Source organism: Archocentrus centrarchus, chromosome 12 (genome assembly GCF_007364275.1).
Source record: "Archocentrus centrarchus isolate MPI-CPG fArcCen1 chromosome 12, fArcCen1, whole genome shotgun sequence".
NCBI lineage: Eukaryota > Metazoa > Chordata > Actinopteri > Cichliformes > Cichlidae > Archocentrus > Archocentrus centrarchus.
Genome location: NC_044357.1, coordinates 20020440 through 20037897, shown reverse-complemented (window position 1 = coordinate 20037897; position 17458 = coordinate 20020440). Strand labels below are relative to the sequence as shown.

General features: G+C 41.2%; 1 protein-coding gene across 2 annotated transcripts in view; it reads right to left on the bottom strand.

The window, feature by feature from the left end:
• Positions 1-1816: 1816 nt before the first annotated feature.
• The window catches only part of rxraa (retinoid X receptor, alpha a), a 105276-nt gene continuing 89634 nt past the window's right edge, over positions 1817-17458 (bottom strand). For both annotated transcript variants that reach the window (XM_030742908.1, XM_030742909.1), the window contains exons 7-11: positions 10301-10430; positions 9085-9217; positions 6140-6231; positions 2935-3040; positions 1817-1964 (exon numbers count right to left, since the gene is read on the bottom strand). In XM_030742908.1, coding sequence (XP_030598768.1) covers positions 1817-1964; positions 2935-3040; positions 6140-6231; positions 9085-9217; positions 10301-10430 — 609 coding nt within the window. The remainder of the gene's footprint in view (positions 1965-2934; positions 3041-6139; positions 6232-9084; positions 9218-10300; positions 10431-17458) is intronic.

Here is a 17458-nt window from a genome sequence, read left to right as displayed (position 1 = left end):
GCAGCAGCTGCAGCATTTACAGAAAAGCAGAGGATGGGGGAAACAAAAAGCAGAATATGGGCATAAAGCATATTTATATACAACATGTATATATGTGGAAACTTGAATATTTAACATTGTCCAGAGAAGTGCAGAGAGAGTGAGAGCGTGTTTGAGTGTGTGTGTGTGTGTGTGTGTGTGACCCTCTGAGGTGGCAAATAATTGGGGCGTTCCTGACTGGGCCGGGACCAGATTCCACCTCAGAGGTCAAATGCATCAGCATCAGCTCTGCGTTTTGAAACCCGACTCCACTGTCATGAGGTTAAGTGCCAAGTAACAAACAAACAAACAAACAAATAATGGCTCTGCTGCAACAGCAACAAGTACATCTCTCACATACTGTATACGGTTTAATCCGAAACGAGTGTCAAGAAGTGAAGGTCTGAAGGATGGAGCCAGAGGTAATTGTGCATCGCTGCTGTTAAAACGAAAACTGAAAAATAACGTCAATACTGATTCTGTACAGGTAGATATGAGGTGCTATGACAAGCTAATACCCGCTGTGCTGAGCAGAGTGTGGAGGTGTAACTGGTGTGCTGGAATTCACATGAAATGCGAGGCGGAGAGGGTGGAGAGGATGGACGGTAAGGAGCAAAGAGGCTGGCAAAACCATGAAAAACTTTCCAGGCATCCGAGCTTGTTGCGATGAAGGCCAAATGTTTGTTTACGTTCCCAAAATTAAAAAAAAAAAAAATGCTGTACCTGCACATGCTGGTAGCCTTTCAGAGCATCCAGTGATGCACGTGTAGCATAAAGCTAATGGTTGGGTAATTTACAACAGCCTGGATGCTCCTATGTGTAGATTGTACATAACAAACTTTCCCAACTCTCTATCGAGCAATACGTGAACTATGGGGTTGATAAGCAGACTACCACAACATCCTCCCAAGTGCTGCACAGTGCTTAGTAGAGTAAGACATGGTTGTATTTGTTGGAATTGGGCAGAGACCTGAGGGTTTTGAGCTCTTGCAATCGTGTTAACCCACCTCTGAAATCTCCAGAAAGCTCACACATTAAAAAAAAAACAAAAAAAAAAAAACAGCTAGTGCAAGACCTGACACGTTCAGCTGAGCCAGGTAGGAACAGACAAGTTCCTTTAAGCAGACTTATTTCCCCGAACCAGCCCGCCCCTCCTAAATAAGTTCAGTCCTGAAAGACAGTGAGGGCTCAGGTCCAAGTCTAAACAGCCCAAGGCTCTCGAGAGCCTACGATTGTCCCGATCACAACGTTGAGTGTCCAATTATGACATCATCACTGTTTTATATATATATATATATATATATATATACCTGCAAGCATAACTGTCTTTATGTGTTAAAACCTGATCATCTCGGCTTTTTCTTGTCACGGTGTAGGAAAAGCGATGATGAAAACAATGGCTCAATATGTTTCTTTTCTCCTCTGTCTGTCCTCGTTTCAGTCCACTGTTGTCACTCGTGTTGCTGCGTGGTTTTCATATATAATATTTCTTATTAATATTTATATTTTTACAAGGTATAAAACAGACCCATAGGCGTGATGAATTCATTGTTTCAAAAGATCAAAGCGAGGCGAGGGATAGACGGGACGGAGGGGGGGAGAGAGAGAGAGAGGAAGGGAGAGGTTCTCCATCCAAGGTTGTCATGTGATTTGTTCCTTGCAGGAGATTTAAAAAAAAAAAAACAAAAGAAAAAGAGAAAAAAAAAAAAAAAAGGCCCTCCTCCTGATCCAGGGTCGCTGAGGAGGGTTTGAGTAAGGGGTGGTGGGGAGGTCAAGAGGGTTCAACCCCTCACTGCTATTATGTCATTTGATGTGGGGCTTCTAGCATCTCCATAAGGAAGGTGTCAATGGGTGTGTCACCGATGAGCTTGAAGAAGAACAAGTGCTCTAGACACTTGAGGCCGATGGAGCGCAGCGCAGGCAATCGGAGCAGCAGCTTAGCAAACCTGTCACAACACAAGACCAAAATTTAGCACAAGATGAAAGCAGAAATGATTTTACAGGGTTACTGGGCTCGCAGTTTCAGGGGCACGAGTTTTTGAAATCATGTAAATATGCACCTTGTCATAAGCAGGTGCTCATCCATCCAGCTCCAATTTACAACCTAAGACGACTGCTGATGCTCGCACACAGACCTCACATAAAATGCAACACTGAGGAAAACTGTTAACTGTTTGGAGCGAATGGTGAAATTTGAGTCGAAAACCATCACACAATAATAATTTGCAATAGTTTTTTTATGATGTATACTTAAGATTGACAGTCAAGAGACATTTAGCAGCTGTAGATGGGTTCGAATTCATCAGCTGCAACTGCAGTCTTGCAGCCTGAAAAATTAAGCAAGTACATATGGAAACTGCAGTTCCTCAAACAGCCACTTGAGGCTGGTTCCAAAAGCTAGCCAATCCCCCGAATACGCCCCATGTTAACACGCCCAACTTCAGACGTTTACAGCCAAATGTAGTTATTATCTATATCAAATTTCACCCCTATTTTTTTTTGGGCCAAAATTAACATCCCATTCAATAACACAATGAATTAGTCTGTACTGTGTAAACCAAGCTGAGACTATTAATTGATACCACCTGAGCTAATATGGTCACATTTGGTTTAAAAAAATCCTGGATGACCATAATCCACAAATCAGTTCCCAACATCACAGCGGTTACATCCATATTTAATATACAGTCTCTGTCAAAACTGATAACACAGCAAACTCAAAGCTACTGATGAAACACATTTCTTGTGTCGATGTACTTCGAGCATTTTCTTTGACTTCTACCTCATGAGAGGTTGTCTGGGCTGAGGCTTTAAATATTAATAACCGCTGTAGTAATAAACACACTCATGCTCTTGATTTTCTCAGCACCACAAACTGGTAATGTAACAATAAGATCTCAGTGTTTATGATCTTACCTGCCAGGCTGCTCGGGGTATTTCTGTTTGCAGTAGGCCTCTAAAGACGCATAGACTTTCTCTCTCAGAGCTTCTACTTCACCTGGGTTAGACAGACCTTTAGAGTCTGTGGAGAGAAGCAGAGAAAAAATAAATAAATCACCACACCACCCTGTGGATACAGTGGGGGAAATCATTGAGCCCTTGCTGAATTTGTAAGTTTGCTCCCTTACAAAGAAATGAACAGTCTCTACAGATTACAGTCACTCAAGCAATCAATTACAGATTTTCCTGATCTCAACACATTTTGTGTACAAAACACGCCTGTCCACAGAGTAAATTTCTTCCATTCCAACCTCTCCACCACCATGGGCAAGACCAAAGAGCTGTCAAAGGAGATCAGGGACAAGACCTGCATAAGGCTGGGATGGGCTACAAGAGGATGATCACGAGAAAGGTGGTGGATCAGCTCAAAACTACACGGGAGGAGCTTGTTGATGATCTGAAGGCAGTTGGGACCACAGTCACCAAGAACACCATCGGTAACGCACTACGCCGCAATGGACTGAAAGTTTGCAGCAGTGTTAATTTTGTTGACGAAATATTTTCGTCATAGTTTTCGTCAATGACCCTTTTTTTTCATGACGAAAATGAGACCAAAGTGTCAATTAATTTCGTCATCATTTTTATCCTTTTAGGTAGTTTTAATTTAGCTATCGTCTCGTTTTCGTCAAAAAAAGGGTTGTTGACGAAAACTATGACGAAAATATTTCGTCAACGAAATTAACACTGGTTTGCAGCACCCACAAGGTCCTCCTGCTTAAGAAGGCACATGTGCAGGCACATCTTATGTTTGCCACTGAACATCTGAATGATTTAGTGAAGGCTTGGGAGGAAGTGCTGTGGTCAGATGAAACCAAAATTGAGCTCTTTGGCATCATCTCCACCCACTGTATTTGGAGAAAGAGAAATGCTGAGTATGACCCAAAGAACACCATCCCCACAGTCAAGCACAGAGGTGGAAACATGATGGTTTTTGGGCTGTTTTTCTGCTAAGGGTACAGAGTGACTTCACCACATTGACGGGCCAATGGACAGTGCCGTGCACCTTGGATTAGAACCTCCTTCTCTCAGCCAGAACAATGAAGATGAGTGGCGGATGGGTCTTTCAATATGACAGTGACCCAAAACATACCGCCAAGAAGTGGCTAAAGAAGAAATACATTACGCTCGTGGAGTGGCCTAGCCAGTCTCCAGACCTCGCTCCTGTAGAAAATCTGTGGAGGGAGCTGAAGCTTTGATTTGCCAAACAGCAGCCAAGAAATCTAAAGGATTTAGAGAGTTTTGGTAATAAGGAGTGGACCAAAATCCCACCTGAGATGCATGCAAACCTGTTGCCCAACTATAAGAAAAGTCATCCCACTGTGCTTGCCAAAAAGGGTTTCTCCACCAGGTACTAAGTCATGTTTTGCTAGGGGATCAAATACTTAATAATTTCAAACAATTTATAACTTTTATGGGTTTTTTCTGGATTTTTGGTTGATATTCTGTCTCTCTCCATTAAAATGAAACCACCATAAAAATTGGAGAGACTGTTCATTTCTTTGTAAGCGAGCAAACTTGCAAATTCAACAGGCTATCAAATCATTATTTCCCCCACTGACGTTCTCCTTCATGCTCTTATGACAAGCAAGCAAGCAGGCATTAAAAGCTTTCAAATTTGCACTTCTGTCCAGAGGAAAAACTACCACACCTCAGTATGGACAACTATCTCCACATTCTGGGCTACTCCAATTAAGACTAATTTCCAAGCTGTGCTAATTTAAGCTTCACTGGACTCATCTTTGATTACCATTTCTGATGAACAAAGCGCTGCGCAATTGACAAACAATGAATGTACATTGGTTGTTAATGGCTGGACGAGATCACAAAGTGTGGGAAAGGAAGGACCGAGGGCCATTTTAGCCTTGCTGTTCCCTCCACCCCCACCCGCACTCCTCCACTACCGTATGCTTTTTTTCAGTCAGTCTAATCTTGCAAACCCCTAATTAACAAGGAATCAGGCGGAAAAGTGAACAGGGGCCAGTGGGTCTGGGTATGGTCTGAACAATATGTGAAAGACAGAGGATCAGTGTGTCCGGGGTGAGCAGATCCACAGCGGCTCCAGAGGGCTGTAGGGAGGCTCCCTTACTGAGTCACTGCAAACCTGGGTCACATTCACGGGTTAGTTTGGTACGCTTAGATGCCATTTGGATAAGGTTTAAATTCAGAACAGCACACTCATAGCAGAAGGGCCTTGGCAGGACATGTGCCTCAATTAAACAAAGCTTACTCTTTGCAGGGGAACATCGTAAAATTTATATAAAGGACATAAAATTACAAAATAAATCAGAATTCATAGGTTCAAGTGAGAATGGTGCTTTTGTGGAGTCTCAAGTCCTTAAGAGAATCAAGGTCAGGTTCAAAGAGAGGTTTCCCATTCCAGCAGTACATAAATAAGGTCAAGCTGAGATTCTAGAGCTCAGCCTCAAGTGATGCATAACCCAACAGTAATGCTCGGAGTAGCCAGAGTGATCATTTGAGAGTCAATCAGTGAGAAAAGACAGAATAAGAAATTATACTGAAGGATCTTATTCTTTTCACCTGTGTGCTCAGTCTTGAATCCAAATAGGCTCTGTTTACCTTTAATATAATAAAAGTCTATCAGCATTTTGATACCATTTCCCCCAGTGTGAAAAGTTGTCCCCGCTGGAATTGATTAAAACCACATTAAGGCCGAGCCAATGAGGATAAGGCAATTTTTTTCAAGTTCTATTTCAGTCCTGCTGCGGGATGAGGTTTTATAATCAAACTTGAAGAGTTTGTGTTGACTAAGCACTAAGCTTCGAATCCTCAGTGCGTCACATTCTATTCTAACAATGTCTCTGTCAGCTGAATACAGCTAGAAACACTACACCACAGGATTTTTATACTTTCAGTGAAACTTTCATTCTGCTGTAATGTGCTGATGTTCAGAAAGCAAAGTGCAGTCGGTATTAAACAGCTGTTCTCGAGGAACAATTACACACTGTAGCAGTTTGGTAACCTTTCTCTAAAAGCATTCAGACGTTTTAGATAGCTGAATGATTTTATGGATCAATTCAAAACTGAAACAAAAACAACAACAATGGAAATGGCATTATACAAGCAGCACATAACAGCTTATATATAGTATAGCCACGGTTACCTGGGTTGAAAAGGACAATAGCTCGAAGGCATCCCAGTTCTGTCTTATCCATCTGCATGTCCCTCATCTTTGACACCAGCTCTGTCAGCACTCTGCACAAAAGCAACAGTAAACAGACAATCAGAGATGCCCCTCAGGTTATAATACTATTTCAATATTCTTTAATTCTTTGCTAATAATGAGTTTTTGTGTAAAATGAAACTAAAGCACTTCATTGGATCATTTTCTTGACTGGTGCGTTACAAATACAGTTTTAACTACTTCTAAGTTAGCCTCTATTTAAAAACAAATGCACACACGCTCACTCTGAGCCCACATTGGCACAGTTAGATCAGTGGAAAAGTCAACAGGCCTGCAAAGTAATTATATTTAGTACATGGTTTTCATAAAACAAAAGCCACAGAGCAAACACACGCTGCAATCCAACACCAGTGCTCCCACTGTCTGCGTGTGACATCACGGGTGGGAGTGGTGGCGTGTGGAGTGGCTCGAACTCCTCACCCCTCTTTGACTCGGTCACACCCTCTCCCCGGCGCTGCTTTATTTTCCCTCTCACTCCGTTTCTTTCTGCTCCTCGCGCTCGGATAGTAAAGTCAATTGTGGCTCTTAGCTCATTCTAATTCAATTTTGCTCTGAGGAGGAACAACAGGGCTTAAAAAGAGAGCGAGGGAGAGAAAAGGGACTCAAGCGTTTAAGTTGATCAGTCTCATTTCATTTGTATGGGGAAGAGACAGTGGAGTAGATAAAGAAACATTATCGGTTCTCTGTATCTTAATGCTTGCCACAGTTAATGCAGAGATGGAATATGTCCTGTGGCTGTGAAGCGCAGAGGCTGGTGAAAGGAGAAACAAAGAGAGAAAACACAAAGTTTGGCTGCTGCTTGACTGGACGTGTGGCTCCAAATTTTTTACCGCCTCTCAGACTCTGCGCGGACACATGTGCCACACTTGCAGTTTACATTTTCAATATGAAATAATGATGACCGGAACCACTTAAGAATAATATGGGTTAGGAAAAAAAAAAAATATATATATATATATATTAAAAAAAGAAAAAATACTGAATCAGTACAGCTCTGCTGTGACTGTCTGGTGCATGGATTTTCTGTATATGATGTGAGCAGTTTGGAGTTTCTGTGTGACCCCTGTTGTATACAGGCATACATATTTTATATATTGCAGTCAAAGAGTTGTGCCTGCACTGCTGCTTCTATAAAGCACACTTGTGATTTCAAGTGCTGTCAATTTTGTGTAATATTTAACTGTTTCAATTAAATATTACAGTACATGAAATATGCCACTAAGGTTGCAAAATTAATAGAATTTTACCCTTGATCACAAATTTGGCTTCCCACAATTAAATGAGCATGACCGGGAGATTATTTAAAATGCATGCACCACCTATTAAAATGCAAAGCAAAAGCAAATCAAATGCTCCCTAAATCAGTAATGCATCATTAAGAGGCAGATATACAAAAAAAAAGAGCTTGTTTCTCAAAGGAGATCATCATCCACGGTTTGGAACTACTTTAGATTTAGAGCTAATGATGTTAACCAGGAACAAATGATATACAAACAGTGCTGTACAGTTGTGTCTGCACAACTAACTTTTTCAGCCACCAGAAAAGACACCACACACTGCAGTAATCAATAAACGTAGGCCAAGAAAAACAATGTATCAACTCAGATGCTCATAAAAAAGAGCTTATACAGTGCGTCAGCGTATGCATCCAGCATACAGATACACTGAATTCAATGCATCTGCATCCCATTAGGTCAAAAATATGAGCGAGTAGCGAATGTTTCAGGAAAATGGTCAAAACACTGGACAAAAGATATGTTATGCCCCCACACAATTATTTTTTCAAAGTGACAACACATGCGTTGTGTGCAAAAACATCACAGGGGAAATGGAGAGGCTGTCGAGTACTTTGAGAGTTTTCACATCCATCATGCAGGTAAAATGAATGGAGTGACAGATTTCATATTCTTTGTCTGCAAAGCTTAATTTATAATGATTAATTTACAGGAATGTAGCACAGTGTAAAGCTTAAAGCAGTGCCCTGTTGATTTCATTTTGTGTTAGGTTATAGATATAAAAAGATGCAAAGACAAATATGGAAATGTGAAAGCAGTGTTATGTTTACATGACAGTGCAATAAAAACACTTCTGTGACCAAAAATCAACAAATAATCATGCCAAAAAAAATTGTGATCTCAATATTGAACAAAATACTCATGCTGATCATTGTGGCCATAATTGTGCAGCCCTATATACTACCAAAAAATATTAAAGAGTATAATTTTAATGCTTTATCAGCAGTTTTATCAGCAGTTCAAAGAGCTTGACTGATATATTGGTGGACCGATATTATATGCCGATACTACCTACTAGCTGATATATTAGTGTCAGCATTTTTAATGACCGATAAATGAAAGTAAAGCATAAACAAGAGAAACACCATTTAACCACCCACTGTTAATGTTGCATTGTTTCACCAGAGGTCATTTTGCAACTTCTCTGTTGACAACGTCTTTGGAATGCCACAAACACGACCAAGCAACTTGGGAATAGTTGGGCAGAGTGTAAACGAGTAATTGCTATATTGTCCAAGAAAGGACTCACCTAACAAATGCTATATCGGCCGATATATCAGATTTCTTTTTATATCATCAAATATTGGTAACGGTCTTGAAAATCCTGTATCAGTCAGGTTTTAGTAGTTAACTTAAAAATAAATGTCCAAATAAAACCTTTCATAACCTGGTAAATGAAAAGCTGATACTATTTCTGTCTTATGATTAAAAGTTGCATTGCATGTTACTTAAACACACCTTTAGAAAGTGCTACCTAATATATTATTTTAAAAAGTTGTCAGTGTAGATTCTTGCATAAATTTAGATGTCACTAGGTCCAAGAAAACGTAGTAACATGGCAATAATGACCTGTCAAAGATGGCGCCCACTCCAGCACTGTGGGCGCTGTTGCGGTGGACGTGCAGCCCCGTCGCCAACAGAATCCCGTCTTTAACCGCTATCGAACGGTGCGAAAAAGATGCAATGAGGAGTTCGTTCCAACCTAAAACAGAGATGAGGAGAGGGACTGAGAAAAAGTCTGAGAAATAAATCCACACACACACACGAACACACACTCAAATCCCAGCACAAAAGTTCACACAGCATTCACGCAAAAATGAAACTGACAACAAAGGAGGGAATTCCAATGAATCAATTAAGCTGAGCACCGAAAGCATGCAGCTTTCTCAAGCACAGGCATCAGGTTATTACTAAGACATTCGAATCATGCTTTCTAAAGAGACAAGCGTGTAAAAGGGATGAACTGCGCCTGCCATCGCAATAAAGACAACAGGCTTGATGTGCCAAAGCAGGGGGCTCGACACAAGAGCGCCGAAGACACAAGATGCTGCCATTTGAGTGACAGGGCTCCTTTAACTGTTCTGCCTGGCAACACTGGCTTCTTCTCCCCAGAGTTGAGTTGGGTATGAGAGGAGCCGGGATGCTTTTATCTGTGATACAGCAGAACTAAAGCGGTTATTTATAGAAAACCTGAGAGCAGAGAGGAGCCCTGCAGAATAATGTCTCTCTCCGCTTTGCTGAAGTCTCTCTATCTTTGCATGTGCAAAGGATAAGAACGATGGGAGGATTTATTTATTTATTTATTTATTTTAGGATATGGGGTGGGTGTGTTATAGCATTTTTTTTTCCTAGAGGAGGATTTAGAATATAATGGTCTAATTTAGAGTGACAGGCAGGCAACAAGGGCAATGTGTTGGGAGAACCCAAAAGACCTTGCTGCATGTGACATTAGTGACTGTAGCAGAAGTGACAGATGATTCACTCTCCGTTTTACATTGCTGCTTCTGTGATGCTCGCTTTTCCACATACAGCAGATGCATGAAGAGACTGTGGGTCTGTCTCTTGCCTCAGTCACATGACCAAGAGAGTTATCCATGTTTATGGCCAGAGCAGTTTCATGTGGTCTGCTAGGCTAACAAATCTGAAATTTATTCATATAATCATGGCCATTTTCTACGGTTTGTGATTCCAACTCATATTCTCTTAATTCTATATTATCACTGTCAATCACTGTAAACTGTTTGCTGGTTAGTTCATGCAAAATCTTTGAGTCGGCTTGACAGACCTGCTCGTAGAAGGATGACCTGATCGTCCAGCGGCAGCTCAGAGAAGTGAGGGATCCTTTTGGCCCACTCCACCAGGGTAAAAAGCTGTTTGTCAGCTGCTTGACAGATATTTGTCACTGGGTCGTTGGGCTGCAGGGGAACAAAGACAAGCAAAAAAAATGGTCAAAAAAGTAAGAAAATCAGCTATTTTGTGAAATAAATAGGTGAGAAGTTTTAGTTTTGGTCTGTGGGTGTGTGTCTTTTGGCTGAGAGTCTGGTGTCAGGGCACCACTGAGCCACCTATAACCGTGCATTCACACACACACACACACTGACACCAACACGAGTGCTACACTGTGAATAATATCTTCTAAAGAGGAGCGAGTATGGAGACAAAACAAACAGTGATTCTGTCTCAGCTTGTGGAGGAAATACCTGCAGAGAGCTGCCAGTGAAAAAACAACTTTCGCTGAGCTGACTCTTTCTTTGGGGACCTTTTAGCCCAAACACAAATCAGCCTCTCTGACAGCTAGTAGAGCTCAAGAGGCCCTCAAGTGGCTCCACTGACACTTTACTACAGAACAAGCGCTTAGGAGCTCAAAGGGGACTTTATCACGGCACTATGAACAGCTTTGTAAAATGTTAAACCAACGTGCTCACAGTAGTGCTTCTAATAATGACTGTGTAACTATGCTGACAGTCATGTCACCTACAAAGAAACCTCTTGTTGCATTGTTTGCTGAAAAAAAAGCTAGCATAATGTGAAAATTTCAAAATTATTTTAAGCTTTCAAAAATATTTTGGAAAAAAACAACTTTGTTTAATAAATAAAACAAAGTGTTCTAGGGACTGACTGCTTTATGCACTTTATTTAAGGCATTAACTTGAAGTCACCATTTTCTGTGTAACTTTATCAACGTGGAGAAATTTCGGCCCACTCTTTTTTACAGCGTTTCTTTAGCTCGTTGAGGTTTGTAAGCATTCATTCACGCACAGCTCTCTTAAGGTCCCATCACAGCATTTCAATCGGGCTGAGGTCTGGACTTTGACTGGCCCGTTGCAGCGCCTTGATTTTTTTCTTTTCCTGCCATTCTGCTGTAGATTTGCTGCTGTGCTTGGGATCACTGTCCAGCTGCATGACTCAGTTTTGGCCAAGCTTTAGCTGTCAGACAGATGACCTTACATTTGACTCTACAGTACTTTGGTGTATGGAAAAAAATCATAGTTGACACAATGACAGAAATGTACCCAGATTCAGTGGCTGCAAAAGAAAAAAAAAAAAAAAAAAGAGAAAAAACCTAAATCATCACCCTTCTGTCCGTACTGTGAGGTATTTGTGGTGATATGTTGTGTTTGGTTCCCACCCAACTTTGTGCTGTGCATTATGGCCAAACATCTCCGCTGTGGTCTCATTGTTCCAGACGTCTTGTGGTTTGTTCAGATACAACTTTGCAAACCTCTGTCATATTCTTTTTAGAGTGAAGAGGCCACACTTGTTCATTCTTCTTCTTCTTCTTCTTCTTCTATACCGTCCCAAACTTTTAACATTTAGCATAAAATCTGAGGCTTGTTGAGTCTGTGAGGTAGCTCTTGTTTTGTTTTATTTTATTTTTTGGCAGTTTCTCTGAGCATTGCACGCTCTGACTTTAGGGTGAATTTGCATCCACATCTGGGGAGATTGTTTTATTGTGTTAACAGACACCTGAATGCTCCAGACCGTCAAACTTGCTTTTACAGAAGTGATCGCATTTACTGATGATATTTCATCAAGTATATTTGATTAGTAGCACCAGGCTGCTACTTACCCTCTTAATTCCTATGAAGGCAGTGAGGGTTGTACTGTAGTTTAGTTTTTCAGAGGACTGTATAGAGTCCTGTGAAAACTTTTAGTCTACAAAATATTGTATCATCCTAAATGATTTATTTTTTTATATATATAGTTTTTCCTTTTCTTTCTTTACATAGAAACTGTTGGGTGACCAGAATCCCCAAATGCCCTCAATGTGTATGTTATGATGATTCTTTTAGAAGAAGATCATTTCTGCCTGCAATTAATGCAAAATTCCAAAGACAAGGACTTGTTCTCCTTAACTGTCCTGTTTCATTTGATTCAAAAGTATTGTTTTTTGACCCTTGGGGAGTATGGTGGAATACTAATGCAATGCATACATGCAACATGACTAACTCCGTAACGTGCAACTCCATCTGGGCATTAGGTTAAAAAAAAAATCCAAAACAATACTGCCATTCTTTGACAAGTAATTCCCAGCCATCCCCAGAGTACACATGCTACACTTGATATGCGTATGTGTAAACAAAGGCTTTGTGCACATGCTTTTGTGCATAATTTTAAATCAAGTCAACATCCCTAAATTCTAAGCATCTCCGCATGAACTCGCCCTCTGACAACCGCAGTTAGCAACTTCTCCCCAACTCCGTACTCCAAATCCCACAGATCAATGCTAAAAGCTAGGAGGATCCCGACATCAACTGCAGCTCTCCAGAGAAGATTAGCTCAAGATGAAGGAGAAAAAAAATATATCTTCACTCACATTCGCTTTCTTATAAAACACAGGCCAAAGACTATCCCATCCTCTCTACTACATTCCCTCCCTGCGGTGTGAAACTCACACTGACTGCAGAGCATCACAGAAACACAGCTGAAATCTGAAAAACTTAAACCAGACACAAAGCCTACACTGTTCTGAAAACTGTAAGCCATCTTGCTTTTTTTTTTTTTTTTTTTTTTTTCCTCTTCAGGGAGAGAAAGAAAACAGGCACCTTATGAATATTTCAACATCTGATCTCCGTGGGAGATGTGGACGCCGCAGCTCAGTGTGACAGTTTTCATGAACTGCGCTTCCTCCCAAAAACATAAACATAAACAAATCCGCCTAATTCATTCCAAAGGGCACGGCCCAGCAAAAAACAAATAAAAACCAAAGGGGGGCTTCAGCGTGCGCCACAATTGAGCCACCGCTCCCCATAAGAATACAAATCCCAGGGTTCTCGTTAAACATGGCAAGCCTCATGAATGTTGTATGGCTATCTTAGCTGTGTTTACACTGACCTGGTTTCTTTGTCACCGTCTGTAAGATGACAGCGGAGAGCAGCTTACAACTTCCTGAAACAATTCTCGGGCATTACATCTACTGTACTCACTGTTCAAGTCAAAGAGCAGAATTTGGGATGTTATCAGGCCGTGACCCATGAAAGAATAACATTAACAGCTATAAAATGAACAAAGTCCACATTAGAGTATCTCTCAGTTTAGATGGTCTACTTTGGAGATCACTCTAACAGCAAAAAAAGAGGAGTAGGAGGGTGGGGGTTGGGTGAAGCAGGAACACCACAACACCCACCTGACATGGAGAGAAAGAGAATAAACTTCCATTTGCTGTTTGTTTTTGGGGTTTTTTTTAAAGCCCATTTAAGCATATTTTTTCATATGTCTGCCATAAACAAAACCCTCCACCGCTGCGGTCAGTCATCCCGGCAACTTGCATACTTTCCTATGAAATTTTCATAGGGAGACGAAAAATTTACCTTTCAATTTTTCATTATTCTGCTTCAACCAGACTGTACTCGTGCGAAAATTGGGCACTTGTAGCTGAACTGCTCAAGTGCCCCCCAAAATTTAAATAAATAAATAAATATAGATTCTTCATATGTCAGAGGGAGAATGAGTCATCTAATTACAGCGTAAATAAACGCCACTGCATTAATTTGAGGGAAAGACAAGCACCTTTATAAAAGCTCTCCATAAATGAATGCAAATATGGTAGAACAGCCAGAAATAACACAAAAAAGGAAAGAGAAATGCAGAAAATGGAAGTAAACACCCTAAGGATTAGTGAATGATAACATTTTCCCCTGTGCCCCTCCCTCCTTAGAAGATGACCTCTCTCTCACTGACTAAAGGCATATTACTAACGACTGTTTAACTCCTGTTCTAGGTCAGCATGAGATAAACACACTTCATTCAGCGTGCCCAGACCCCGACCACTAGACAGTGGCGGTGGCCTATTCATGGTGTACACTCATGACCCAGGTCCTGTGATTAATTACAACATGGAGCAGTGGTTCTCAATGGAGACCTAGCGGGGGGGGGGCAGGGGAACAGGATTTGGACAGCAGAGGAGTCCTTGTGGTCAGGACAGACAGTCTGCATGCCGACAGTCTGCCAACAGTGCAGGCTTCACTTCAATTGAAGGATCCGCTCACTCAGATCAGAAAGCAAAGTTATGCAAAGTTACATTTAACTGGTTACTCTTTGCTATGTCTAGGTTTGCTTATTGTCCTGGTTTAGGTTTAGAATGCCCACCACAGTCCATGCTACTAATACCTCTGTGGTGTTTGCAGACAACCTTACTGACAAGGTGTTGCTGGCCATCTCCTTGCAACAGCCAGTAACCAGCACCAAAAATTAACACAGTTACTAATACTGGGAATCAAACCCTCAGTATTTGGCATGCATGGCAGATGAAAAGCGGCTTTGAGGTAGCAGTACACTTTCCTTTTTGAGATTTCTGATGCTTACTCACATCTGTGCTTCTCTTACAGTAGCTTGGTAACATTAAGTAGTGCAAACACAGCTAACAGTAGCATCCAGCGTGAGGATATCCGGGCTGCGACTTTCCGTTCTATTAGCCACTCATTGCTCATGACAGCAGATGAGTTTAAATCAGCTGTTAAATATTTAACAGCTGATACTTTTTGAGATTGCATTTCAGTAAATACATTCCCTCTCTCTTCCTCTCCACATGGATGGTTTATTTGTGCATCGATTAAACTACGACCACAAACAGAATACAAAAAGAAACCACAAAAACTCTCGACCCTTGGTGACATTGAATATCTATGTATTTATAGCCAGATATCTGTTTGCAGCTGTGGCTTGGAAGGTAGAGCAGGTCAACTACCAATCGGGAGGTTGGTGGTTCGATCCCCAGCTCCTCCAGTTTACATGTTGAAGTTTCCCTGGGCAGGATATTGAATCCTAAATTTCCACTGACACATTAATTAGTGTGAGCGTCTAATAAAAAATGCACTTAAAGACAGAATTCAAAGAACTGTCTGAATGGGTCAGTGTGGCTTGTAGTAAAAAGAACTTTTAGTGGTCAGTTGAGTAGAAAAGAGCTGTATGATTCAAAGTTGGTTAAACAATACACTTCACAAGCCTGTAAACATTTTCAGTGCTGTTTTTAATCTGCTCTGAAGCCTCATAGAAAAACCTCCGTTTGGTGAGCAGTGGGCATCGAGGGACCCAGCATGGCTGAGCCCAAACACTCAGTGCATTAGTATGTCTGAGCTGCTAGCCGCTCCCCCATGAATCCCCACTCCTCCCTCCTCTCCCTATAATGCCAACGCTCATCTCCTACATTTCCATCTGCCCCCCGAAAATAGCTCCCATTTACTCACATAACAGCCTTCACATTTCTACCTTTACTTCACAAGACATTTCCTTCCCCTGAAGCAGATGAATCCCAGAAGAAGTCCCCTCTCCCCCCCTCCCTCATTCAGTCCCCCCCACCCCCACCCCCCACCCCCTTTGGTAGGCTGCTGCACAGCTCCTCTGTTTCCCATGTTCCAGCAGAATTCCTGAGAAAGCTGAGGCTTTGTGGTATGCTTTCAGGAACAGTCTGTCTGTTGCATTATTCATCATTCTTAGTCTCCACTGTGTCAAAGACAGCCCACAGTGCCCAGCTGATACTGAGGGGCATATGTGAGGAAACACACAGCTGAGTGAAGGAGCTAATAGAGCAGGTAAATCGAGTCTTTAGTCCACAAGCAGTAACCTAAACAGCCTCAAAAGAGACAACATCTCTACCATCAGGCAGCAGGGAATCATCTGTAGATCACAAAACAGCTACAAGCTTTATAAAATATGTAAATAATATCTAAAACATGTTTTAAGTGAAACATAACTACAATAAGTATATCCACATGCGGGCAAATCTGACTTGACTTATGTGCTTGGGCACTATTCTGTGCAAAACTGAAATACACGAACCGCTCGCACGTGGAAAAAATTGAAACAACTTGTGGACAATGGTGGAATAGCTCCAGTGAGTCTTTTGCACCATAAATTTCTAAAATATGACTCATAAATCTAAATGTGAACGGTCCTTTTATGCTAACTGTACACCACTACATTAAATAGTGTTTTTTTGTTTAAAATACCATATTGATAAGTAAATGGAAGAGGAGAACAAGAAATTAAAACTATTTGTTTTGCACCTACACATGTTTCCATGTGTTTTTAAAGCTTAGTTAACAAGTCAAGTGGTAAAAAGGGGAAATATACAGCGTTGGGCATCTGCACTTGAAAATATGTTTTCACACTCAGATGCAGCAGAAGATCTGCATTTGAATCAACTTCTGCTTAAGATATGCTTTTTTTTTTATTGACAACTTACTTCCAGCCAATCAGAAATTGGCATTTAAGTAGGTCTGGTATCACTGGTATAAATATGGTCTAAATCAGTGGTTCTTAAAGTGGGATCCATTAATAATTGTTCACATAATAACCTGCAATAAATCAAGAAAATGTGTTACATCATTAAATAGTGGATATCTAGACAGAGTTCACTTATACCAAGAAAACAAGCCTATGGTGTCCATTACACACACTCAGGCTGTCTTTGGACCAAGAGAAACTCTGATATGATTGTGACGCATTAATCTTTCATGAATGCACTCACTTCAGCCAGACTGCAACAAACCCTTCCTCCTCCTACCACTCAGTTTGGATAATGCCTTGTTTATACTCCACTTGCTTTATATACTTGCTGACATGGACACAGACAGCTGGAGACCCAATGGCCGAGGAGTCATATCTGTTCTACTTTTTTGAAGTCCTCCACCTGGGGGCGCATGTGTAGTCGGTGCACTGTAAAGCAAATTCTCCACAGACAAATCTGTGCGGCTGCGAAAAACAGACAGCCACACAGACGTCCGCATGGACGCCCGCGCTTACTGTCCGATGACGAAATTTAAACTGTGTGGACCCAAGTGGAGCTGAGCGGACTCAAGGAGGTGGAGCATATAATCGAGGTTTAATTGGTGAGAATGGAGAAATATTTGAGTCAGGCCACATCTTCAACTGGCGTTAAACCCAAACCAGTTAAACTCAGTGATTATTCAAGAAATCATGAAGGCAACCAAGATGAAATTGT